The sequence below is a fragment of the Drosophila simulans genome, chromosome 3R (genome assembly GCF_016746395.2).
Source record: "Drosophila simulans strain w501 chromosome 3R, Prin_Dsim_3.1, whole genome shotgun sequence".
In the NCBI taxonomy this organism is placed as follows: domain Eukaryota; kingdom Metazoa; phylum Arthropoda; class Insecta; order Diptera; family Drosophilidae; genus Drosophila; species Drosophila simulans.
Window position 1 is genome coordinate 4,810,399 of NC_052523.2, and position 25,435 is coordinate 4,835,833.

Here is a 25,435-nt window from a genome sequence, read left to right on the forward strand (position 1 = left end):
AAATTCATTAGTTTTTAGATCTAATAATGATCTCAAGTTAACAAATAATAAATGGTAAGAGCAAAGTTGCAGAATTCGGTTGCTTTTTAATTTATATTAAGGAGAATTAGAGAAAGAAATAAATTTTGTGCTTTACTTTAATTTTTTTATAGGGGTATTTATGACAATAAAACTTAATTCGAACACAGGATGTTCCTTGAACGAAGGATTGTCAGTTCCGGGAACTGTTTTTTTCAGTGCACCAGAGGTCTCAAAGCACGGATTCGAAGAGGCTTGTTTTTCCAGTGGAAAATAGATGAGGAGCCGAAGCCAACGGTACAACGAGACATCATTATTGATGACAATTGAGTGGGCCAAAAGAGAGCTGCGAAAAAGCGGGTGAGCCAACAATTACGATAATTAACGCAGTCAGCCGCCTGGAAAGCGGCGGAAAAGAGAGGGAAATAGTGCCGCCACAGAGAGAGAGAGCGAGAATGAGAGAGAGAGAGAGGGAGGAAAAGAGAGCGCATGTCAAATTGTACAAATTAATGACGTTCGCACGTTGACAGCGACTTTTGATGCGGTGAGGGGGTCTGTATGGCCCTCGAACAACTGCTATTGGTCCTCTGGTAGCTCTCCCTCTCTCCGTCTCTCTCTTTTCGGCTGGCACGCCCCCTTGGCGAGAGCGAGGCGGCGTTTCCAATTAGACAAGCTGCGCAGCTGCGCGAGTCCGTGACGTCATGGGTGCCAACCAGTTTGGAGGCCCCAAAAACCAGTTGAGAGAGCTTGGCCAAGAAAGAGAGGCAGAGAGTCGAGCAGCATTAGCATCGCATTCTGGCCACGAGCCATTTTCGTTGTTGGTGTTTGTGTTGCACGTTGTGCCGACGTTTTTCGTGTGACAGCCGCGCGTTTTGCCGACGCGTTTTTAATCGCCCGTAGAAAAGAATTTGGAGCTAAGCCGTAAGGATACAGCCAGGATGTGCTGAGTGGCCAAAGGAAAATACACCTAGAGATGCCGCAAAGAACTCCCAGTCCCGCTAACTCCGATGTTTCGGTGGGTTCACCCAGTCCGCCGCCCTTGAGATCGTTGAATATGAAACGATTGCGGCTTTTGAGGAGTCCTATTAGCCTGGAAAATGACCGCCAAAAGTCATCACCCGTTAGGGTCAAGAGCTTTTCCATTGCCGATATCCTGGGGCGAGGGCATGAAGAGGATCGCGTGGAGAAGAAGCAGGAGAGAATTGCCATTCCCAATGCTTTACCAGGAGTACCTGCTCCCCTGGCTCTGATCAGCGAAAGATTGCAAATGCCCGTGGTGCCGAATTGTCCTCCGCCGGCTGCATTACATACTTTTTTATCGCCCGCTCTGCTCCACAGCTATGAGCAGCGTCTGGCCTGGGACTACCAGCGTCAGCTGCAGGAGCACTTCCAGGCACAGGCGCAACTCCTCCGGCACATGACCCTGAATCCCGCGATCATCGCCTCCGAGGACGGGAGTTCCGAGCGTTCCCAGCGATCGAGCAGCAGCAATGGTAGCACCGAATGCTGCAGTCCCACCCAGGCGGAAAAAGTGGAAAAACGTTCCCAAGAGGACAGAATGGAGGTTCCAAAAAAGTCGCCGGAGGAACAGCCAAAGGGGGTCAGCAAATCAAGTGGAGACACTCCCTTAGATGCCCTCTTCCAACTGTCCACCAAGAACTTTGACGAGGAGCAGGGTGAGTGATTTTCAAGTGAATATATATTTCTCTAAAACCAAACAGAAAATGGTTTAACTTACAAACACACCGAACATGAAAGACTTTGCGTCTAAACTGCGGCATCCAGTCGACAACCAAAAATCTTATTATTGCACTCCTTTTGCAATTACAATCTTCTTAGAGTTTTATGTTCCATATAAAAAAATATGCAAACATAATTATAGGGCTCAGATAATAGATGATGCTTCATTAAATTTATTTGCATGTTTTTTTCAAGTTTCAGCAACACCCCTGAGTATTTAAACTTTATATATGATCTATAGAATTACTTACTCTGCGTTCACCTCTGTGTGCACAACCGCAATCAAATTACATTTTAATATAAACTGATTTCCCAACGAGACCCATCATAACCATTAGCCCGGCCAGCGATTGATCAATTGTTGTCATTACGTCTTGATGAGATTCTGCTTAAGGCGTAAAAACAGTAGTGAGGTCAGCCTGCTCGGCCGAGGTGGCTAAATCAATTTCAGGCCAGCCGGCTGGCAGCTCGCTCGGCATCGCCTTTGATGGCAATTGCCTTTCCCAGACCCAGACCCAGTCCCAGTCCCATACCCATACCCAGATCCACTCGAAGACCCCAGCCCGGTGATATGATGCTGCTCCAGCTGCGGCGAACTGCTGCTCCAACTGGAACTCAGACTCCAGCTGATGGCTGATGTCTGATGGCTCTGGCGCATGCGTATCGTTCGGCATAATTTGCTTAGCGGCGTTGATTTCTCGTTAAGTCGCAGACGCAAACCGATTTATCCCACACTCGGAATAAAAACAGAAACTGCCGGGAGCCACTGGGAAAACTATTTCTCATAATATCTTCTTTTGGAAAACAAATCACATCACCTTGATACAAATTACAAACACCAAACTAAAAGTATCTAAAAAATATCCTAAACGGAACCTTTCTTTATTTATTATAACTTCAAATCGATTTTCTTCATTTGTTCGATGTATAACAATATTGGCCATGAATGTCTATTAAAATATCTTGCAACAGCGGCTGCCACATTTTTTGCGAGTGCACTGACCAGCAATCCATCAGCGAACCCATGGTCTGCGCTTTTGTTCATCAGCTACTGAAATTGAATTTACGCGCCGCACGTACATCAGCCAATTGGTTCGTGCTCCACTCTAGATTGCCGCATTGCCGGATTGCCGGATTGCTGGGTTGTTGGGTTGCCACAGAGCCATCTAATCAGCACCAGCTGATTTGATCGGTTGATCGGTTGATCAACTGCTACTGGCATTGAGTGCCGCCCGGGATGATTATGATTATCGCCGAGCTGCACTTAAGCGCCGCAGTTTGCGAAAATTGTATTGCATTTTCCCAAGACAGCATCCGGTGTGGAAGTGGAAGAGGAGACGCGAGGTTGGCCATAGACTGAACCCTTCCTACGGCTGCCTCCTGCAATTTGCCCGGCTGATCAAAAGCCGTAACCGGCCAGTCGGGGGAAAGATCTGAGGCACTTCCGCCTGGTAATTAGGAGCAGCGACAACTCCCATTGCAACGCCATCGTAGCCCCACTTGGAGCTTGGGCCTGCTCACCGCTCATGACGATTGCCGGCAGATAAACCATAAAGAGGCCCAGGCAGCACATACAAAATAATTACAATGAAAATGGCTGAAAAGTTGCAGCTATTTGAACAATGGACCTGTCGTTAGGTCTTGTCAATTACGCGTGGATACCTGCCACATTACGTCACCGAAGAATGGGTACCCTTTAACACGTTTCAGCAAAGTCAAATAGAACCCAGAAGGGTTAGCAGTTTTTTTAATTTAATGTTTACTTTCTTTTAGTTCGAAGAACGGTTTCCTTGTATTTATTCAGTTGGTATGTAATATTTCTATGGTTCCGCCAATTGAAAATGGAAAGTGGATAATTATTGGGGGGAACTACCCTTTTACAGGGTATACCGGCAAACGGATGGCGACTTGGGCACAAAGAAAGCCCGGTCGTGGGGCGATCAGCACGGGTTGACGGGGGCTGCCGCTGAAATGTGGGCTTGATGAAACGCCAAGACAATTGGCACAGACAGCCGCGTTATTGAACGCACAAACGGCACGGAGCGGCGGATGCATCCCTAATTACAATTTAATTACTAAAACTTTTCCCACTTGACAAAAGGCGGCGGCCATGGCAGTTGAGGACCAGAACACCAGAAGACCCAAAGACTGCGAAGACTGCGACGCAGCCGAGCATGAACCACAAAACGCACCGCAACCAGATACATTGACAGGCCCTAGACTCACACAGATACTCCGGCCACAACGATGATGGCTCTTCGGGTTGACAGTTGATTTGACAGATAGCAGTGTAAACATTTTACAACATGCGGGCTGAGGTCGCGGGGCGGGGCGGAGCCAAATAACAATAGTAAAACGCTGGCCGGGTGTTAGTTGTTAGGCTGCCCAAAGAGTCGGAGCTAATTAGTTCAACTAGACGTATACTTAATTTCGAATGGGAGCAAAGTCGAAAATGTAAATAAGTGGCGGATTGAGCATAAATTATAGTTATAATTGGAAATCCGCACGGAGAGTGGGCCGGCCTGTGTGCTAACTACCATGCAAATGGATCCCAGTCAGAGCTGTTAGAGGGCAATTTTCAGTCACGTCAAATCAAACGATCCATAACCGGTCCACATCCACAAATGGTGCTCCCATGTCCCATATCCCATCGCAGCTAATGGGTGGGGTAATGGCTTTTCGAGATTCTACTTTCCGAACAACGTGACATTCCGAATGGCATGCCTTGGCTTAAAACGCCCCCTACAATGGTAATACATATGTATTTATCAGCTGTGCCAGATAGATTTCCATCTTTCGCATTAGTGGCCACTTGCCCTGTAATTGCTGTTCAAATATTTGCCTCCAGATCGCCGGGTATTAAAAATCTGGTTCCTGATAAAAAATTTTAGTGCTGCGTGCATCAAAATCCATAAACAATTTAGCACACAGCTATTTGGATAACAACAATCTCTCTGTTAGTTTATTGTACTAGGGAGCACAAATTGTTTAGAATACCAAGGTTTCATTTGAGTTCCTTGGCAGCTAGGCACAAATCTACTGCACATTCCGCCGATCAATGCGCAAATTGATCAATTGCACTTGCAATTTCATTCAATTTAAATGTTTCCCAAGAAACCCATTCAATAGGCGAAAACCTCTGGCAAAAGTCAACAAGCTCCCAGTTCAGACTACACATAAATCAAGCAGACAAAAAGAAATTCCGCTAAAGTGTAAAAATAAAATTCATTTCGAATGATTAATAGCTGCACAGCGTTTCAACAAAATTCGTTAATGACATTAAAACACCGAGCGCGGCGAATACTAATACTATAAAAAAATGTGATTCGCATATGTGCTTATTGAATGCTAGAAGGCGAGACTCGTTTGCCTCAATAAAATCGAGAAAAATGACTGCGGGCGCAAACTGTTCTAACGTCGCATAAAATATGCATGAGATATTGCAAAAAGCCTCCGAGCAGCCGAAACAAGTTGACAAGACGGCGCTCGGCATAAATTCTCTAATTAACGGTTGCGCCTCAAATATTTTATTAAAAATTATAATTCGCCAGTTGTAAAAGTGGCAGAGAAATATGAGTTTGCGTGCCGACTAACCATAAAGCATTTGCATTAAAACGAGCCAGCGAAAACTACAGAAAACTAGCCGAACCTACGTGGTGGCCCCTCAAAATTGGTTAACTGCCTGATTTGCTTTCACTGGCCCTCGACCCTCCGGGACGGACACCTCTACCCATATAGCCACGGCATTCCGGGCAATACCATTTCAAGCGGTACCACTCGGGTGGTCCGTCATCATGGGGCACCCCTCGAGCAAATTGCATGCCTCGCTCGGTTCGGTTAGAGCCAAAGTCAGAGCAAGTGACGCCGGGCCAGCAGATACTCGCATCAGTATCTGAGACGCTCAGATACTTAGATACCCAGATACCCAGATGCGCAGATACCCAGGTACACAGATACTCGCCGGCTGAAAAGGTGTGCGAAAGCGACGCACTGAAGGTGTTGCCTGCACGCTTTTGATGAGCACTAATTGAGCTCAAGTTGCATTTTTCTTCTCTGCCCATTACCCGCGATCCGATCGGGCGGAAAGGGGTCCAGTTCGGTTCAGCTCAGTTCAGTCCCGTCCAGTCCATTTCATCCTCCACTGTCCATCGGCGTCAAGATCAAAGCAGGCAGGCCGATCATAAAGACAAGCGAAAATCAAGCATCGACAGTTGCACAAGAGACAGCAAATGAGAGAATTAGCCAGCCGGGAGACCAGTCCTCCGACTGAGAATGAAACTGAATTGGAGTGGAAGCGGATGTGGATGTGGAAGTGGAAGTGGCAAAGGCAGTGGCAGCCGAGCGATAGAGGTGCGAACGAGAGTTGGCCAAGGAGCAGTACATTTGGTAATAACTCTATCAGAGCAGGGCCATATGGGAGGCCGAGGCCAACTGTTGCCAAATGCTAAGAGGGTTGGCTACACGAAGAGAAATCAGGGTGTTTCAGATTTAAACACGGAATAAACCTTTTGAGGATCAGTTCGTAGTGGTTTGCTGTTAACAGTCAATATATTTATACATCTTTTTAAAATATTTATGTATGTTTGACACAATTCCCATCGTAACAAGTTTACATATTTTTAACCAAAATATTTACAACTTCCATTCAATTGTTGTAGCTTTCTTTTTCCGTGTACCAAATGAACCCAGAAAAGGGGCTGGAATGCGGCATTCAAGCCAGGACCTTGTCAAAGTTCTTAAAAACGCATTCGCATTTTCGTTCCCACTGCGATTCGCATTCGCATTCGCGTTTTTGCCAAACATTAATCACTGGCCGCAGTGAAGAGCTGGGACCGCCCGAGCTGTGAATTTTCGGCATGTGTCGAACATCAAAAGCCCGCGCCACGCATAAAAACCATTTAAAAACGCATTTTCTGCCTGGCCCCTTGCCCCGGAGCAACACTCCTCGCTGACCCCGCGGAACCACGGCGTATAGCGCACTCTGCATTTGGCCAGCAGTCTTGGCCATCAGGGTCTTGGCCAGGAAACTCGAAGCGCGAGATTGATGCGTTCACGGACAGCCCAGCGAACTACTGCAGCCGGCTGCAGGTGGCTCAAAGGCTCGGAGGGGAAAGCGCATTTCCTCGCGGCTTTTCCAGCTGCACATTATGTGGGTCAATTGGCGCCTGGTCGGGCAAAACCAGTTTTCCATCCTAGCGCTGGCCATTGTGCGGATCTTAGAGTTCACTGCAAAAAAAAGGAGTTCAAACCATGGACAATTTTTATTATAATTGAATAAATAATAAGTTAGATGATTAAACTAAATTAGGTAGATAAAATAAATACTTTCCCTCCTATCATATGGGTTTTAATCAGATTAGGAGCATTTTCCAAGCCAAAACTAGGAATGCGGGAGTTTCTGTAATAATCGTGAAAATGCATGGATACAAATCATATTTATATGCCCAGGCCTTTGATGATAAATGTGGAAAAGCCAGCATAAATTAAAGCATTCAAATCATTAGCAGCGATGCCGAACAAACGAGCGATGATCGTTGGTTGGTCAGAGGGAAGGAATCAACCGAGCGGATGGGGAAATTATTCACGGCTACGGATCAGGCGACATTAATGCGAAGAAACATAGTTGCAGATGGTCGGGTTGGACCTCCACTTCCTCCCCAGGAACTCCAGGCTTCCAGTTTTCCAGCCAGCAAGGTGTTGCCCTCCTTCGGGCTTCGACCATTCGCTGCGCCGACAGGTGCAGTCATCTATTTCACTTTTGACGAGCCCCGAGTATCGTTTGATACATTGTAAAACAAGAGGATTCGTTAGGGTTCATCATAATCAGACCGCTCCGTCATAGGATCTTCAAAGAACGATTAAATTCTGCAGCGTGGCGGATTCTTAATGTATCTGGATAATAACATGAAGTGCAGGAGATCGTCCACTTGATAAAGTGGTTAAATGGGATATAAAGTATATTTTGATATCAGAGGCTAGTGGTCCAAGCACATGGCAAGAAGTTAAAAGTGAGAACATTGTCACATTAGTTCCTTAGCGCACGTATTAGTTCCATTCAATCCGTTAATCATCACCTGTGATTTCTTCACTTCCTCCAACTCCCACTACAGTCGGATGCACAAAATCATTTCCTTTCCGACGATTGACTTTCCCTAATCAGTACATTAAGTCATTTTCACGCCTTCCCCCGCACAGGCAGTACATCAAAGAGGCATTCAGCCCTTCGCTGGAACATATTCGAGACTTCGCCCAAATCCAAAGGGACGAAGGGCATAACGAATGCGGGAATGAATAGAGAACTCAGTGATTTGGAAAAACAAGCACAAGTTGGTGTTGTTATTGTGGATTTGGATGTGGATGTTGCTATTTACACGCAACACGACTGAGAACCAACCAACAACCACCAACAATCACCGCAATAAAGCAGGCCGAGAACGACAAACTTCACGGTAAAATCGAAGGAAGCTGTTGAAAATGTTTTCTTCCCCCGAATCGCTGCCTCAGATCGGTATATATAGTTCTATATCTATATGGGCTGCTACTGTGGGCAGTGTCAACAAAGCATTTAACACCTTCAGCGGCACAACAGCAGCCCCATGTGCTGGTGGGTATTTGTGTAATCGTTTATTAAAGTGTGAAGTAAATTAATTTGACTATGCGAGATGTTTGCCGCTGTTTCCATGGCAAATGACTTGCAATCGCTGACAAGATTAATTAATCCCCTTGCACAGCTGCGGGGAAATCGAAATGAAAACAAAATGTTTGCCTTAATTGATTTTCTTCTCCATGGCGTTTCTTTTCGATTTCGTTTGTATTCCGTTTTGCAGTGCAGAATGTTATGACACGTCTCGTTATGCCAACGAAAGGCGTTGTGTTTCATGTTTTGGCCAAATGCAAAAGAGTTGAGTGCAGAGGAAAAATAGTACATAAAAAGTAGTACCTATAAACTGCAAAATACGTATACATTTGCATTGCAGCCACTAATTCCAGTTAATGGATTTAATTTAAAATTACTTTGTAACCAGATATGCAATATATAAGTTCATATCAAAAATAAAATAACATGGTAATTTAGTAATATATATTATATATATTTTTTTTTTCTTAAAATGAATATGAATATTAACATAAGCCCTGTTAATTGTTTTAATTTCCTGCGTACATACCGACTGATCTGGTTTTTCTGCGTGTAAATACTCGCTTGGTTGTTTGGGGCTGTTTCATGTCTGCCGACATTGCAACTCCCCCTTCCCCCGCCCCTCTACCCATCACCCCTTTCGGGCTTTAACTTAACTCAAGCTCGTGTGTGCACTTTTGACAAGTAATTTAATAAAGCCAGCGACATGACGCGCTGTTGTTGCCAAAAGGTGTTGCAGTTGCTGCTTAAACATGCATAAGCCACGTTAAGAGCGGGGAGCTGGGCAAGGGGCAACCACCGCCGGTGGCTCGAGTGCAAGTCAGTTAGTCACTCAGTCGAGGAGCCGAACCAAGTCGAACCAAGCCAAACCAAACCAACCTTTAGTTTATTTTCGTAGCCGTTTGATTGCAGCTTGTAATCACAATTAAAGTGTTAAACATAAATGCCAGGGGCCAATGGGCAACTAACGAATGTAAAAGAGACAGTCGACGGAAAAAAACATAAAACATAAAATAAAGGCAAGGAGGCGCACAAGGGTTGCTCACTGGCTTATTGCTCAAGTGGCAAAATGACTGGGGATCGGCCGACGCGACGGATTTCTGGGCTTGGAGTTTATCATTTCATGGACATGTCTACGGGCTGACAGCTTTGGAATTTCGGCAGTTTTTCGATTAATTAATTGACTGCCTGCCACCAGCTAGGCAGCCAGCCAGCCAGTCAAGTTCGAATGCATTTAAATGCTAAATTTCGTTTGTCATAACAGCGAAACGAGCGAGCAGAACTAATCAAATGGGGCTGTTTTCTGTTTTCTAAAAACATAAGCAGTGTTAACTTAAAATGGTGCTGATTTCCACGTCAAAGCTCTCGAGTCGTAGAGATTATTACACAGAAAAAAATGCACTAAGTTTAATAAAATTAAAATACGAGATAAATAACAAGTGACGGTCACATCCTCAACATACAAGAGTTCTAATAAAAAACTTTAATGGCGGGAAATGATTTTCCACTTGATTTTATAAATACTCTATATAAAATTTACTAGTCCCGCACACTTTATCAATTTACTAGCTAACCCTGAAAATCGCTTGATTTATCACTCTGATGGTGCGCTTCGTCACTACGTGGACTGCCATTCAGAGTGATTAAAATGTATCTTGTAATTACCTTTTTTTGGCTAAACTAACTTTGCGGCCTTAGAAAATAAATGCATACAATTATACAAAGCTAATATAACATGTTTTTGATTGGTGAATTTAATTATACAATGAAACAAGCACTTAAGTACAAATATTGCCTTCAACTTACACATTGGGTTGATTTTCAAACATACTGTTAAACCAATTCCTAATAATTCACTACAAATAAGCATCTAAAGTATGTGGTTAACACTTATAATATATATTTACCAATACCTTGTAATCGCCTTTAATTATAGACCCACCACGAATTATTCTATCAGTGTAAAAACATTTACAATGCAAATCTTAATGCTAAATGCTTGGCCGACAGATCGCGCCAGGCCAACACCTTTACAAATTACAAGTCAGCATTTAAATGGCCGTTCAGTTTATGACACGGCATCCACGAAATAATCAACTGGCGATCGAACAAATCGGACTCATTAAGATGCCAACCGAAGATCTGTGCCAGTTACAGTTCCACTTTTCGAGTTGGGTGACCAGAAAGCCGCAGTTCTCGTCCATTAGAGTCGGGCCAGTTAATTGATTTTAATGTGCCAATATCCTGACTGGGTCGTCGTCGGACACAAAACATGTGCTCCCGATGTGGATCGCCACTTTTCATTAATCGCTTTGGTGTTAATTTATGTCGTATCTTTATGGCCCAGACTCGGAATCAATTGCTTCCGTCTTGTGTCGTCTGCGTCGGCCATCATGGGCAACCATCCACCCGGCAGACGTCACTTCAGAATGCACTTGAATCTCCTTGCAGCTCCCAGTTCTCGCTAATTATGGCAATTAAAAACCACTAAATGTAAGAAAGAAACGAAATTTTCTATGGCCGATCTTCGTCGTCGCCGTCAAGTGTTCCCTCAGAGGCAGCCAGCCAGTTGAGTTCAAGTGGCTAGTGGCTCGGATTCCCGATTACGGATTCCCAGGTCCCGATTGCGGTAATGAAAATTGCATCTTAATAAAGCATAATCACCGCTCCCCAAATGGAAGGCCCGAGTGTTTTGTCAAGTAGGAGAGAGCTGCCGTCGGCGGTATCCTTTGGTGCGCAGGATATGGCTCAGATACAGCCGCTGATTAGCCGATTAGCCGATTGGCCAAGTGGATAGTGTAGGACAGGCGGGTCCATTAGCAGGCGCAGTTGCATTACACATTATTGAGCATGAGCTACGGCTGGCAGCAACTGCAAGTCATAAACAATTTCAATTGCCGTTGCACATTCGCAACACTCAATTAACGCTTTTCAACAAAGGCCCAGCCAGCAATACACAATGTACACTATACTACATACACTGTGCCATACAACGGCAGCCACAATAACAATAATAATAATGCATTCATCACTTTATGACGGCCCCACATACAAACTTGGCCTAGACAATAGTGTCAACCATAAAGAGATTGCAGAGCCCGAGCGGCGTATCTATTAAATTATGCTTAACTATGTGCCTTTGTTTGGCCACTCAGTGGTTGTGGATGTGGCTGTTGTTGTTGCCACTTAAGACTGCGGAGGCACAAGGCTAAGAGCAGCTGCTGGCCAACAAAGGAGCTTGCAATTCGGCCGACTCTTCTTCGGCACTTCCACCTACCACGGCAAGAACATGAAAAAGCATAGTCATAGAAAGATCTTTCTAAAAAACCAACTCTTATTATCGATTTCGCTCGCCATATCAAAAGCCAGATATCAATTGCTCCCGTTCAGCTTGGCCAAAAATAGACGGCCCACGTAACGCTTTTGGCAGACACAAAAGCACCCGACATATGTTCCAGTGTATCGAATCGGCTTGTGCGAGCTCAGATGTGAAATACGTAGGAAATAACACGAATTTTTCATAAATTCTCCTTATGCATGAGAGCGTGGGACTATTGAACATGGGAATGCAGTAAACATTTCTGGAATACCCTATAATATTTTAGGATGATACAGAGAAGGTAAATTTCTGTGTGGATAAACAAGTCAAAGTGAATATTTCAATCAAATGGCAAAGTCTTACTTTATTCCCAAGAATTTCGATGAACAAGTACTCATTTTAATAAATATATACTATTGCCCCTCCAAAGAGATCAAAAATACTAAATTAGTTAAGCGCAAAATTGAAAACGATTTAAATGATTAAAATTCACTAGTATTGTTTCAGATTCAAAGGCTTAATATATCTTTATAAATTTAAGAAGTGTTTTTTAAGTAATTTTTCATACAAGGAGTGAACTTTAACTTTTCCTATCCCTTGCATTTGAATCTATTCTAAAAATATATAAATTGGGAATGAAACACATGAGAAGTTACCAGTTACCAAATTAACTGCCTTTTTATGCCTGTTCAACTAACGCTGACCGCTGTATTTCGCCTTCGGCATCACGCACATTTGTAAACGCCAACGAAATTGTCTTGGGGCATGTTTGCAGCCATACGCTGCGTATACGTAATGGCAGCCTGGGCGACTGCAACTGCAACTTCGCCTGCGGCAGCCGCTGAGCAAATGCATAAAGTGCTGAATTTATGCGCATTTGGCAGATCGGAGGGGCTGGGAGCCAAGTGGCTGCCAACGGGGCGTATATTTAATTAAATAAATTCCAAGAGCGACGTCGCCTTTTTTTGCGTTTTTTGTGCGTAAATTTGTATTATAAGAGTGCTGATGTGTGCGTGCATGTGCGTCACCTGCAATTAAATAAATCTGCGCATTGTTTGCAGTGCCGTTAAAGCGGCAACCATAAATGGGACAGTAGTATTTGCAGCAGCGGGCGTTACACTATCCCCAGGGGATTTTATAATGCTTTTAATGTGCAATAGTTTTCCCAGATATACTATGCATAAAATAAATAACATTCTAAGTGATTATATGCACACGCAATATTATTAAAGAAAATGCTGGGTATATGCTTACATCCTAATATTATTATAGGGTATATTATTACATCCTAAGAATATCTTGCTCATCGTATCTTACTTTCAAGTAATCACAAAAAAACTTGTCCGTAGTAACAAAATTACAAGCTAAATATGAATGTTTTACTTTAAAATTGTATGAGTACACTTTCGATTTTCAATAAAAACATCATTTTCTTGCAGTGTACACACTGATGTGTACAAAAAGTGCATTTGCACAATATTTAATGTTAATTTATTTGGCTTGTCATTCGGCGAGCCTTGCAATTACGAAGGCTAAGTGTGTGCCACGCCCACCGCAGCCCGAGTGCCGAGTCTACTACACAAAAACACGCACTCGCAGGCCTACATACTTACATACGTACTTATGCTTATATCTAAACCAGACATATATCAACGGCTTAACAATTGGCTCAGACTTGTCGTCAGGTGGCCATTGCCGTTAAGCCTCCGCTTCTCCACCGCCGACCTCGTCGTTCTGCCCATTTCCACTTCCAATCCCGTTCATGACGCCTTGCGTGTGCCACTCCCCCTGCCACACCCGCTGCCCCCCAACCACCCATCCGCCCACTGCCCCGCCCTCCCCTACCCTCACGCATTCTGATACTTTAATTTATGGTCTCGCTCGCAGTTTATTTGTCATGCCAACATGCTGTCGCCGTAATTATACACATAACCGTAACTAGTTTTTTGTGTTTTCGGTGCAACATGCAAAACACTTTTTACGACCCTCGCAACACGAACGCACATCAAAAGCGCCATGCAAATGGTCGCTTGTTATGGCTAATAGCTCGGATCGCATTGGAACAGAACCCGTTCTGAAGACCAGTCAATAGAGGACGCAGAAACGGTTATCGGTCCACAAGACGTTGCTATTTCGGATCAAATGGATATGTAGCCGGCTAGGTAATAAGTGTATTTCGCACTTGATTCGAATGTCTTTATCTTGACGATTTTAGTTAAGAGGCTATTATAAATAAATTATGGTGCTAATTAGATTTATGAATATAGACCAATGTAAATTACTTAAATGTTTCGGTGTACTTTTTGTTAATTTGCAACTTAAAACTTTACAATTTATTACAGGTTTAAGTTGCAATAACGAGATGGTAGATTAAAGGAAACATCCAGTATTATCTGAGAATTTTGTGTTGCGATACCTATTAAATTTAATAAATTTAAATAAGATTATCTTTTTATGCCAACTCTATTTGCGACAAATGGCTTTTCGAGCCTCTCAGCTGGTAGCCAAGTGGCATTTTTCCAACTTCTCGATCCGAACGGCCATCGGCACTGAACTTTCATTTTATGGCACTCACTAAAAACAAAACCTACGAGCGCGGCCCACTGCTCTTGCTTAAAGCCGCTTATCTGGCCGGCTATATCGATAAGCATAAATTATGTGATATTGTCGTTGTCGCCCCAAACCGGCGACTACAAGCTGAAAACTGCCAACTGCCAAGTGCCAACTGCGGACTGCGGACTGAAAACGGCAAGCGGGCCAACGCCTTTTCGAAAACGGGCAGTCAACATGCAGGCGCACATAAAAACTCGCCATAATGATAACGATAATGATAACGATGCGCAGCGGTTTGTTGTTTTACAGCAAAATTATGTGTTATTAGCGCGCAGGCGCACATGCACTGCGATGAGAGATGCACTTGCTCGTCGTCCTGCTGGGCGATCGCAGTGTTATAAAGATGCCTGCTTTATCACACGGCTTTCGGGATCGGCGGGATCGAAGATCAAGCGGATCAGGGACCGTTTTAGATAGGTATAGACCCCTAATGGGGACTCCTAGTCCGCGGCAAATTAACTTGTTCCTGAGTTGCGAGTTCTGCCGCTCGTGCCGCAATCTGCGCTCCAGTCGCATGGGTACTAACGGAAATTTATCATAAATTCCAATACCTTACGACTAATGGGCGTTGATTAGCTAATTTGCCGCGCTCGTTTCATTTTCCACTCATGCCTGGCAAGTCATTTCAAATACTTAATACGGACTCGTTGGTTGCTTTTCGTCGTCAGAGCCGTTCGATCAAAACCCTCGCCAGCACATTTGCCAGCAATGCACTGAGAAAAAACTCACCATCGATCTACAGCAAATAATCAAATTAATCGTAAAGTCTGAAGAAGGTCATAGTAAGATAGTAATATTCTCGATTATATATATTTTGTTTCAAGTAATGGAGTGATAATATAAATATTACTTCATTAACCGAACAGCTTATAATTCTCAATTTATTTTTGTGAGGAGCCTAATCATCTAGCACCACCCATAAGTATTAAAGTTAATAATAATAACTTTTTTCCCAAGTGCACGACCAGTCCATCTCCTGTTTGCCGTCGGCCCGTTCGCTTTGATCTCCGCTTAGGAGCTACAAATTCATTGCTCGCCCCGAAATAATGAATGAAATCGAATCGGAGCCAAATACCGGGCTAAAACCAAATTAAATGCCGTTTTGGCTTTGTGCGTTAACAGAGTCTGGTTAGGCAACCAACAACGACGAATTAGCATAGCGTGTTGTTACTGTATCATTTTTGGCACGCATGTGCACAGGCTCTCCGTTTCCGTACTGCTCTAACTGGACGTGCTATCCCTCTCTTTCTCTCTGGGCCCAACAATGAGAAGATTAATTTATGTTATTAAGTCGGCACGGCAGCCTTTGATCTTCGCTTCTGCGAGGTGTAAGGTAGGCCAGTCAATGGCGGTGGCAATGCCGGCACCTGAAGAATCCCAAACCCCCGCCCAGAACCCAGAACCGCAGAGCCTCAGAACTACAGAACCACGAACAATCGATGCACATTGCGATCGAGATCTACCCCATCCGATCAGATCCGATCGGATTCGATCGCATCGCATCCGATCGATCGCACGACCCTGACCACAGAAACCCCAGCTACCTGCAGCGAGTTAGATTGCCCCTGGTCCTGGTCGCTGCGAAGTTGGTTCCAAGTTGAGGAAGTCATTCGGAGATTCTGGTTCCGACTCCTAATTCTCTCTGTCTCTCTCTATTTCTCTGGCTGCGCATCACTACATTAATTTGTAATTTATGACAGCTTGTCATAATATCAACGATACTGCGCTTGTAATCCTCAGTAATTTAGGTACTATTTTACAAGGTGATAGTCGAATTAGGCAACGAGTAAATAAATATATTATAATTTATTTGTACATTTTATGTTAGTTACATTTCGTAACAAGCGAGTACATTTTCCGATTATACTTTAAAATTATGTTTAATTGATAATTAATTATTTAAATAAATTTAAAATTATAGTTACTTTTATATGTCGCAGAAATGACTTCATTTATTTCTGATTTCCGAGAACTAACTTCGTTAGCACATTTCTCTGAGTGCAGCTAACTCCTCGCCGAAAGGCATTCACATTTAATCAAATTTAAAATTGATTCCCAACCTGTGGTTTTTGTTGGCGAGTCGCTCATTAATAAGCACTCGATGTGTTTTCCTCTTGTTCGCCGCCGCTTTGGTTTCGCTGAGTTGTCAAAACTATCGTACAATGTCTGTGGGGCAAGTTTAGCGGCTCGGCGATCGCGATGGTTATGGCCATGGTGATCATCATCAGCAGGGATCCATTCATCTAGTGGCTGCTTGGGGCATTGTTGGCTTTACATGCCGTTGTCAACGCTCTTTGTTGTGCCACCAATAGAGCGGCGGCGCCTTTGATCCGGCGGCCAGTTCAAAGCCCCCAACGAACTTCTAACTCAATTAGTGTGTAGTTTTTTAAACGGTTTTGATTACAGCGCATATTTCTCGCCCTTCTCGCCCTTCTTGCCCACCGTCTCCATAGACATGCTACTTATAAAGACATTAAGCCAGCAAGCCCATTCCGCGCGATGGGCTGGCCCACATTGGAGTCGTGTGTGCGAGGAGGCTGGTCCAGGAGTCGGAGCTGGGGAAGGTCACTCAATCAGGGCGCAGGATCCCATCCCATCCCATCCCGGCCTATCCATCCCGAGAGCCGCTGTCTGCCCTTTGATCGCCTTTTAATGATGATGACCATTGTTAGCTGATGTTAGCGATTGCAAGCCCAGATTTTCACTTAACATCAGCCGCCAAATACCGCCGCCCCAGATCGGGAGGGCTTAAAGAGCATGCAAACATAAAAATGATGCAGTAGGGTCCATCCACCACCGAAAGGGGTAGTGAATCTGGGCCAGAGGGGGGAAACACAGCGCCCAAATTGCAATGCTACGTAAGTTTTATTGTCTCGCACCGAACAAGCGATGCTCACACAGTGGTATAAATTGCGCTGGTCATAAAGCTGCCATCATGGGAACTCGACTCATTACTATATCGACTGACTATTAACAGTTGCAAAGTGTGTATTTCCAATAGTTCTTACAACAAATGTTTATTTTTTACCACCTTAAACAAAAGTTTTATAGTTGAACAAAGTAGGCGAGCAAACTTCATTTGGGCTTTAAAAATTATGTGACTGCAACGAATTTTTTCACATTTTAAACATCGTTACATCTTGTAAGGATTATACCGATATACCAATATTCGTGTGTTTCTATATTCAATAGTAACAGTCGTCATAAGAAAAATGATCTACGAATTTGGGGATGCATTAATTCGTAACATTTTGTGGGGCGTACTAAAAGTTACTTTCCAAAATATTATGCATATATGTTTTGTCTTTATGTCCATTAAGATTTACATTCATTGCTTTTAAATATAATGAATATAGCATTACGAATTTTTATAAGTGCCAACCAATGTGTTCTTAATTAACTCTTAAATCTCTACTATTCAGCATGCTCTTAAATTATAAATAGAATTACCTTTTAACGCCGTCTATGCAGGTACTGGTTTTTATCGATGTCTTTATGATTTTGACCCACTGTCGCTGCAACTTCATACCACTGCGCCTCGGGAGGCGTCGAAACATGGTTCTTGCAGACATCGCTTGGGATCCAGAGACTGGCTCCAAGCCCCTCCATCTGTCCCTCCGCCCTGTCACGTCCCGTCCCTCCGATCCGAGCTCCCAGTCTGCAGCTTCGTGTTCGGCCGAGTCTTACACTGACTGACTTCATTGCTCTTTACGTTACGTTAAGTTTAAGTATACGTTTGCCCACTGCCCGAGCGCCATCTCGTTTAATCTGCCTTTTAGAGGGCGGGGCCATAGTATTTTATACGTGTTGATCAAAGGGAGCCGACACTTTGTCTCGGAGCCGACGCGTTGTCCCCTCCCGCCCGTTGTCCATCCGAAGCTTTGCGTAGCGCATGCGCAACGGTCCGATCGTGAATCATGTGGCGGATGCCAAGCATGGGGATCGGGATCGGAATCGGGATTGGCATGGTCGGGTGGTTGTATGGATGATTGGATGGATGGATGGACGGGTGTCCCGCGGAGGAGTGTCGGTGTGTGGCCGGGACTCTTCTCGTCTGGCCCTACGTACATATACATTATTGAATTAAGGATGACCACGTTTTCGGCGCTTTGTTTCGCTGCGTCGGAATCGCAATTGATTTGCCAGCCATTAAAATCAATCAAATGTAATGCCGGGGGTGGTCCACTGGCAATTACAAGTGAAAGTCGCAAGTCAATAGTCAATGAAAGGTTACATCTTCAAGTGATCTTTAGTAACTAAGAACTTGGATATATCCATGCATCTTGTACTTCATGCTTAGACTCTTTACTTAATGTTTCCGTATCCATAAGTTCGATCCATTTTGATCATATGTTTCGGCACCAGCTCAATTTTGAGGCAGTGCAGAGTGAGTGAACATCGCCTGCAAACGATTTGTGGGTTTACCCTTTTATGTTTACATATATTGGAGAACGAGCCGCAGGACATCGGAAAGAAAGTGCCCCACTATCCGATCGTTCGGTGCATGTACATGTGTATGAAGAAATTAGCCATCGAAAACATCTGATTGCTGCCCCCAGGTACCGTTGACATGTTCTTCCACTCGCCAAATTGCCGGGGCGCTCAGAAATTATTGGCCATGTTAATGTTTACAAGATGTAATATCGCAATCAAAATAGCTGCGGGCCAACATGAACATGAATACTTTACGCTCTGCCGCAACGTACGAAAATTTCAATTAGGGAGAAGGGGCAGAAAAGACCCAGAGAAAGTCCTTTATGCCAACAGCTAATCAGTAATTTCAATGGCCTAAAGGTGTCACGCAGAGACCCATGAACAGAAAACTGTTCTATCCTGGTATATAAACACTCAGTGATCTTGGCCTTATGTCCGTTTTAATAGCCCACCTTCCATTCATATATTTTAACGATGTCGAACATAAAACCTCCCGTTTGATTATTACAATAATGTTTGCAAGAATCTATTAGTTTTTTCTACACCGCAAACTATAAATATTTAATACAGTCTTAAAAAGGATTTTGCTTGTTAGTGCCATTGTGAGATATCAGAATATAAGATCTATATCTGGACTGGCTGAATTTATCTATCATGCATCAGCTCCTCCTTAATAACGTCCATTTTGGGCTAAAAAGAACACTGGTTATAAACTCGGGCCTGTTGCCAGATCTCCGGGGCGGTACAAATGACAACAAAATACAAAAAGTTATGGGCGCATTACGAGCGTGTAAACAAGCGGCCAACGATGACAGTCTTCCAGTTCGAAGGAAGACCCCACCAGTCGAAAAGTCGCCAGCTCGAAAATGTGGAGAAGAAAATACCAAAATTTATAACTTTCTCGTTATGGAGACGCACCCCGCGCTCCACTTCGATTCGTAATGATAATGGGAATGGGAATCTCCGTGGCCAGCTCACTTTGTCGGCGGCTAAATTTGTCTCATCTTCTTATATTAATTTGTGTTATTGTGTCTCGGCCTTTCGTAGGCCCAGCAACAACAAAAGCAACAGCAATAATAATAATAAAAGAGCCAGCAACAAAGGTAGCCAAAAGGTATCGGGTTTTATAACCTGCTCGAACTCATCAATTTCATTGCTAACAACACGCAGACACGCCAAAGTGAGAAAAATATGCAGGGCCCGCCATCGACTTTGATCCGGTCTGAATCATCGCTGGGATCTCGGATTCCAGATACCATATACCAGATCCCGAGATTCCAAAACCCAAAGTGGGTACTCTTATTTTCATATTCGGGGAGAAGGAGAGACGCCGGCAACGTCATAAGTAAACTTCTCGTGTTGTTTCGGGGATTTCAAAAAGCCATTTAGAATAAATTAACCGGGACCTACCGCTAAAAAGATCTCTGATCCGATCGGATCACAAAGCGGCTCTCCGCAACTTCGTTTTCATATTGTGCTCCTCAGAGCCCCAAACCCCAAACCTCAAGACCCAAGCCCCAAACAGGATTAAAATTAGTTTTTGATTACGCTTTCGAGCTTCTGGACAACGCAATTTGTGGTCTGCCGCTGCTGCTGCTTCTCCTTCTCTTCTGGCCATAATTAGCGCTTTTAGCCAAACTCTTTTGCATCCGAAGGTCGCCTTTGTCCTTTGCCGGCTCGAGTTTGGAGTTTGTCATAACGCTGTGGTGGCGGCGATCTTATAAAGCTATTGGCAGGTATTTAGGCATCCCAGAGCCCTGGGAATGTGAAATTCCTTGCGGTCGTAAATCCGAAAACCCGAAAAGCCCAAGCTCCTAATTGAGTCTTCCGCTGGCAGCCCGATTTCACATTCCACATGTCATGCTTTTGGCCTGCTTTCCTCCGGCCAAATCCAGCTACCAAACCAGCCTGCCTACCTACCTACTCGCCTTTCAAAGGGTCCGCTGCGATCCGAAACATTTGAAGAGCGTGTGAACAGCAGGCACCTTGTGGCAAACAATTCGAGTGTTCCCGTACCCTGGGCATTAGCATTAGCATTAGCCTTATCCGAGCGATGCGATACGCATCTTGGTAGCACCACAATATCTCGACGCTGTGATCTCCACTGCCTTTTATTATGATGTTCGCTTTATGCGTGCATCCCCGGAGATTACCATTACCACTGCCACCACTGCTGCCACATTTTCGGCCGCTGGCTGATCTCGTCGACTGATTGATTTGGAGCTGGCTTTAATTGAATCGTTCGGACTTAATCAACATAATTGCTCCGGCACTTTGAGCCGCACTCTGGTTACAGCCTGAGCCGCAGCTCATTTTCCAAAACAATCTCGATCGATGCGAAGGAGCGGAAGAGCCGGTCGTGATCCGGCATTAACCAGCGAGCGTTTAATTAATTGCTGTTAATTTATGTGCCTCCCAGTAGCAGAGTCCAGCTAATTTGCCTAATTACCAGCCACACCATTAGCCATGCGCACCAGGAATGGACTCCAGATTGGCCGTTGATAAGGCACGCCATCTCAAATCGCGTTGCGGCAGTGCACTAAAAGAAAAATCGGTGTACTAGCAAGTTCACATTAGTATGGGGGTCTAGACTAGAATTGGCTACCTAAAGCCACTCTAGTTTCTCTTATATCTCCTATTTATATTCAAATAAACAGTGGGTTCTCCCATCGCAGTTATAATATACCATATGCGTTCCAGTGCAGTTTCTTATATAAATAAAATAATAATCATACTAGTTTAAGCATTCGTTTTGTTTAAGTTCTTGCCTTTACATACGATGCGTTATAACAAAGAATTGTCTAGACCTAAAATACTTATGTATATTTTTGTAGAATTACTATATATTTTCCCGTATTAAGTAAAGTCGTTTAAAATCAATTACCATAGAGAATGTTTCCTTTGGAAATACTTTCGCCTTCTGTAAAGTTGTAAGAACTATAATCCTTTCAAAAATGGAAATTCAGATTTGTTGTAAAATGTTTTAGAGGCATATATTTCCGGTTTATGTTAATCCTTGGAGATTTACAACCCGACTTGACTTTTGCGTAGTGTACACTCCGCCGCATTAGAAGCAGACCCAACCCACTGGCACAAGGACAATGCGTCATTTTGTTTGTGTCTCAATTAGCAACGCTACCAGAAGGCATAAGTTATGCGTACTTTCCAGACAACAGGAGCAGCTCCTTGGACCCATTGTGCTGGATGTCGCCCGGTGGTTCGGTGGTTAGGTGTCGCCGGTGACTCTCCGCCGCCTGCCACAATGATTAGTTATGCTGATGACATTGTTTGTTGGCCACGACTCTAGGTGTAGGTGTTGACCAGGTGACGGACTAGGTCGTAATTCTTTTGGCAAATACCCGTGCAGTGTAGCTCCGTCTGGGCGGCTGTAAGTGCCGCAACTGACACACGCTCTCCATGTGGGTTAAGCCATTAACCAGGCTCCGACTTGGTCCAGCCCCCCGAAGTGCAGTTTCTTAATTAATAAAGCTCAGCAAATGGCCGAAAACACACCCAGCATCGCGATCCCCAACCAGTTTTTGGCCAACAGCAGGCTAGCCACGGCCTTTAATTAGAGGCGTGGCTAGGACGTGGTATTGATGGCAAGTGGGCCACATTAAACTGGCTAATGAACAAAATTGAGCTGGCTAATGAATCGAATTCGGTTTATGCCTCTAACGGTTAGGTTTAAGAAAATGGCAAACGGTGCCCAGACTATCCGCATTCCATCTTTAATAAAATATTTTTTGTACATTCAATTTTAAGCTAACTAATCTCGCGTATCTTGTTTTAAGCAAACTTATGTTTAGGTAGTACTTGCCTTACCGGGAAAGATTTTGTTAACAGACAAATGTGTTGCCCTTAAAAATTAATTCGTAGGAAAGATGTTTTCCAAGTAAAGCATTTAATTAGTTACAAAGTACAAGAACCTACTCGTTTAGCTTACTTTTTAAAATGTTATTTAACGCATTAGCAAAAACCCAACGAAGGGCACGACTCACGCACATTTTAAGTGTCCTGAGGGCATTCCTACCATTTACCTTTAATTAACTCTTCATGTTCCTGCTCATGTTAATGGAAAACACGTTTATGTGCGCTTCCTACCGCCAAGGATCCTTTCAACCCTCGATTACTGGTGGCAAAGGGCGTTCCCCAAACAGTAGATTATCTAGCCTCACAATAAACACATCAGGATAGTGTCAAAATGGCTTTGGACCCGAATTTCGACTTTAACCGCAAGGACACCGGGGAACAAGGGAATAGGGAATAAATCAACCCCGCCATTCCTGCACATTTCAAGGACCAAATTCGGGTGTCTTAATTGTTATTTGTCGGACATGTTTAGCAACAACAGTATTGCCCGACAGGGTTTCCACTGCGCAGCTGCCATCTTCGCCCATCGTCGAACTTCCTGGGTCCTTCTGGATCCCCCAAATTCAACCCCATAAACGAACAAGGCAACAACCATTTCCGTTGATACTTTGGCTGAGCACTCACACTCATTCGCGGCGATCATTCCGCGGCGATATAAATATCGGGCATTAATAAACACTCGACCGAAAGGCGCAGAAATTGAATTGCTCGTGATAAATAAACAATTCCTAATGGGGTTGGGCTGGCTGGCATCCATTGGGTTCAACTGGGTTGAAAGCCGTTTCCGCCGAGAAATACTTTCGAAAAAAACAAAACCGACGGTAAAAACATCAATCAGCCGCCGTATTACCTTTAAACATGCCAAAAACAAATACCGGCAATCAAAATCCAAATCAAATCAAATCCCCATCGAATCGCTTAAGAAAACAACACAGGGGAAATCATTCAACGCGGCGTGGCCAATAAAACGCGATGGTATGGGTGTACACACATACATATATCGAAGAAGCTAGAGCTGTCTTTATGACCAACGATTTGTGGATGTCGGATTGTCTATTATGAATTCCATCGAATTGTGTGTTTGGAATTGCTCTAACCACGAGCATTTCAGTGATTGAATCGAAAGTGCCGGTGAGTGCGTAGAGATCGGCCGTAAATGCGACCATTAAAGCATCCTCACAATGATCTCCGGACAAAGATCTGACCTGGCTGCAAAAGCCTAGAGCCAAAAGTCCCATAAACCCCCACCGTTTTACGACCATCCGTGTGAAGCATATAAAAGTGACTGATATCTGAATAATTTACGATGCCATCACACCTTTCCGCTGCCGATATAGTTGATTTTAAAGTTGATCTTTTGCATTGCAGATCCCGCCACGTTGAACATATTTGCCACGCGCTCCAATCCCAAGAAGAAACGCAAGTCCCGCACAGCATTCACCAACCAGCAGATCTTCGAGCTGGAAAAGCGCTTCCTCTACCAAAAATACCTTTCGCCAGCGGATCGCGACGAAATCGCCGGCGGCTTGGGCCTCTCCAACGCACAGGTGAGTATGGGAATGTCTGTAGGTGCTGGTCAAGGAAGAAAATACGATTGAAAATCAGAAGGGTGGACTCCCACCTTTCAGGGGTCAAATTCAGTATTCAGGATAGAAGTTTTCCTTTTTGAAAGGCCATGGGCGGAAAAACCTAATACATACTATGTAATACTTACAGTTAAAATCACAAATGATATCCATTTCTGGATAGGAATGAAGTACATCTTATTCAGACCCACAATTTCGTAGATTCGCCTGGTAGTGCCTATTTATTTTTCAGTCAATATGTAAATATATAATATATAAAATATAGAATGGGAATTGTTTTTTCTTTGGCTGAGTAAATGGTATGTGATAGTCCAGGAACTCGACTACCACATTGCCTATACTTATTAATAAGTTGTACATATAAATCTAAAACATATCATCGTGATTTTGAAACGTATTCTCCTCTTTGTGAACCAGTAAAGTGCAACTAATAATTTCTCCTTATAACAGGTCATCACTTGGTTCCAAAATCGAAGGGCCAAACTTAAGCGTGACATGGAGGAGCTGAAGAAGGACGTGCAGTGCGAGAAAATGTCAGCGAACCAAAGCTTTTTAAAGAACGTTAATGACTTGACTATTTTAAAGACCCGACCAGTCAGCAGATCCCAATCGCTCGCACCACCACCACCCACATCACCACCAGCAACACCACCAGCACCACCACGCTCACATGCAGAGCATAGGATCGGATAGGGATATGGATAAGGATAGGGGTCGGGAGAAGGACAAGGATAAGGACAAAGAGGAGCTGCGCATGCTGAAGCTCATGACCCTGATGCGCTATTCCGATGGCAAGTTGCTCTATCAGCAGCCACCGGCATCGTATTTGCCCATTCCCCACAGGCAAAACGCTGATTAGCTTAATTTGTAAACTATTGAAAATAACGCTTTTGAATGCATCTATTTTGCCAAAAAATAAACCCGCTTAGTTTGAGAAGAAATGGCTCTTTTGGTTTAATTGATTCAAGTATTTTACACTCCTATGTATGAAATTACCACCTATAAAATACAATTCTTAAAGTTGTGCATAATAAATAATAATTCACGTGCTAAGCTTATTTTTATATTTATCTGTATATTTTCAATGTGAAGTTTTTAAGGATAAGTTTTTTTCAATTAAGCGTTTATTCCATTTGCCCTTTCTAGAAATCATTTAAATTAAATTATTCCGTCTCTGATTTTAAACATCTGGTCCACTGTAACTAAGAGAGTTAA

The 25,435-nt window shown here is 43.8% G+C and overlaps 1 protein-coding gene across 2 annotated transcripts; it reads left to right on the forward strand.

The window, feature by feature from the left end:
- The first annotated feature begins 777 nt into the window (after positions 1-777).
- On the forward strand, positions 778-25,278 carry LOC6727185 (homeobox protein Hox-D4a). Of its 2 annotated transcripts, none has more exons than XM_016176309.3 (4): positions 778-1,694; positions 24,003-24,181; positions 24,671-24,753; positions 24,816-25,035. In XM_016176309.3, exons 1-4 carry the CDS (start codon positions 992-994, stop codon positions 24,901-24,903), a joined length of 1,053 nt encoding a protein of 350 aa, XP_016033673.1. In that variant the 5' UTR covers positions 778-991; the 3' UTR covers positions 24,904-25,035. The 2 variants fall into 2 exon arrangements, with proteins under 2 accessions (XP_016033673.1, XP_002102577.1); XM_002102541.4 differs by having other exon boundaries at positions 781-1,694; positions 24,806-25,278.
- The last annotated feature ends 157 nt before the right edge of the window (positions 25,279-25,435 follow it).

What these genes read in the sequence shown, in the direction of transcription:
- LOC6727185 (XM_002102541.4), top strand. Translation starts at nt 992, where the DNA reads ATGCCGCAAAGAACTCCCAGTCCCGCTAACTCCGATGTTTCGGTGGGT. An exon ending in TGGGCCTCTCCAACGCACAG is followed by an intron (nt 24,182 to 24,670) that starts GTGAGTATGGGA and finishes TCCTTATAACAG; the next exon opens with GTCATCACTTGGTTCCAAAA. An exon ending in GACGTGCAGTGCGAGAAAAT is followed by an intron (nt 24,754 to 24,805) that starts GTCAGCGAACCA and finishes ACTATTTTAAAG; the next exon opens with ACCCGACCAGTCAGCAGATC.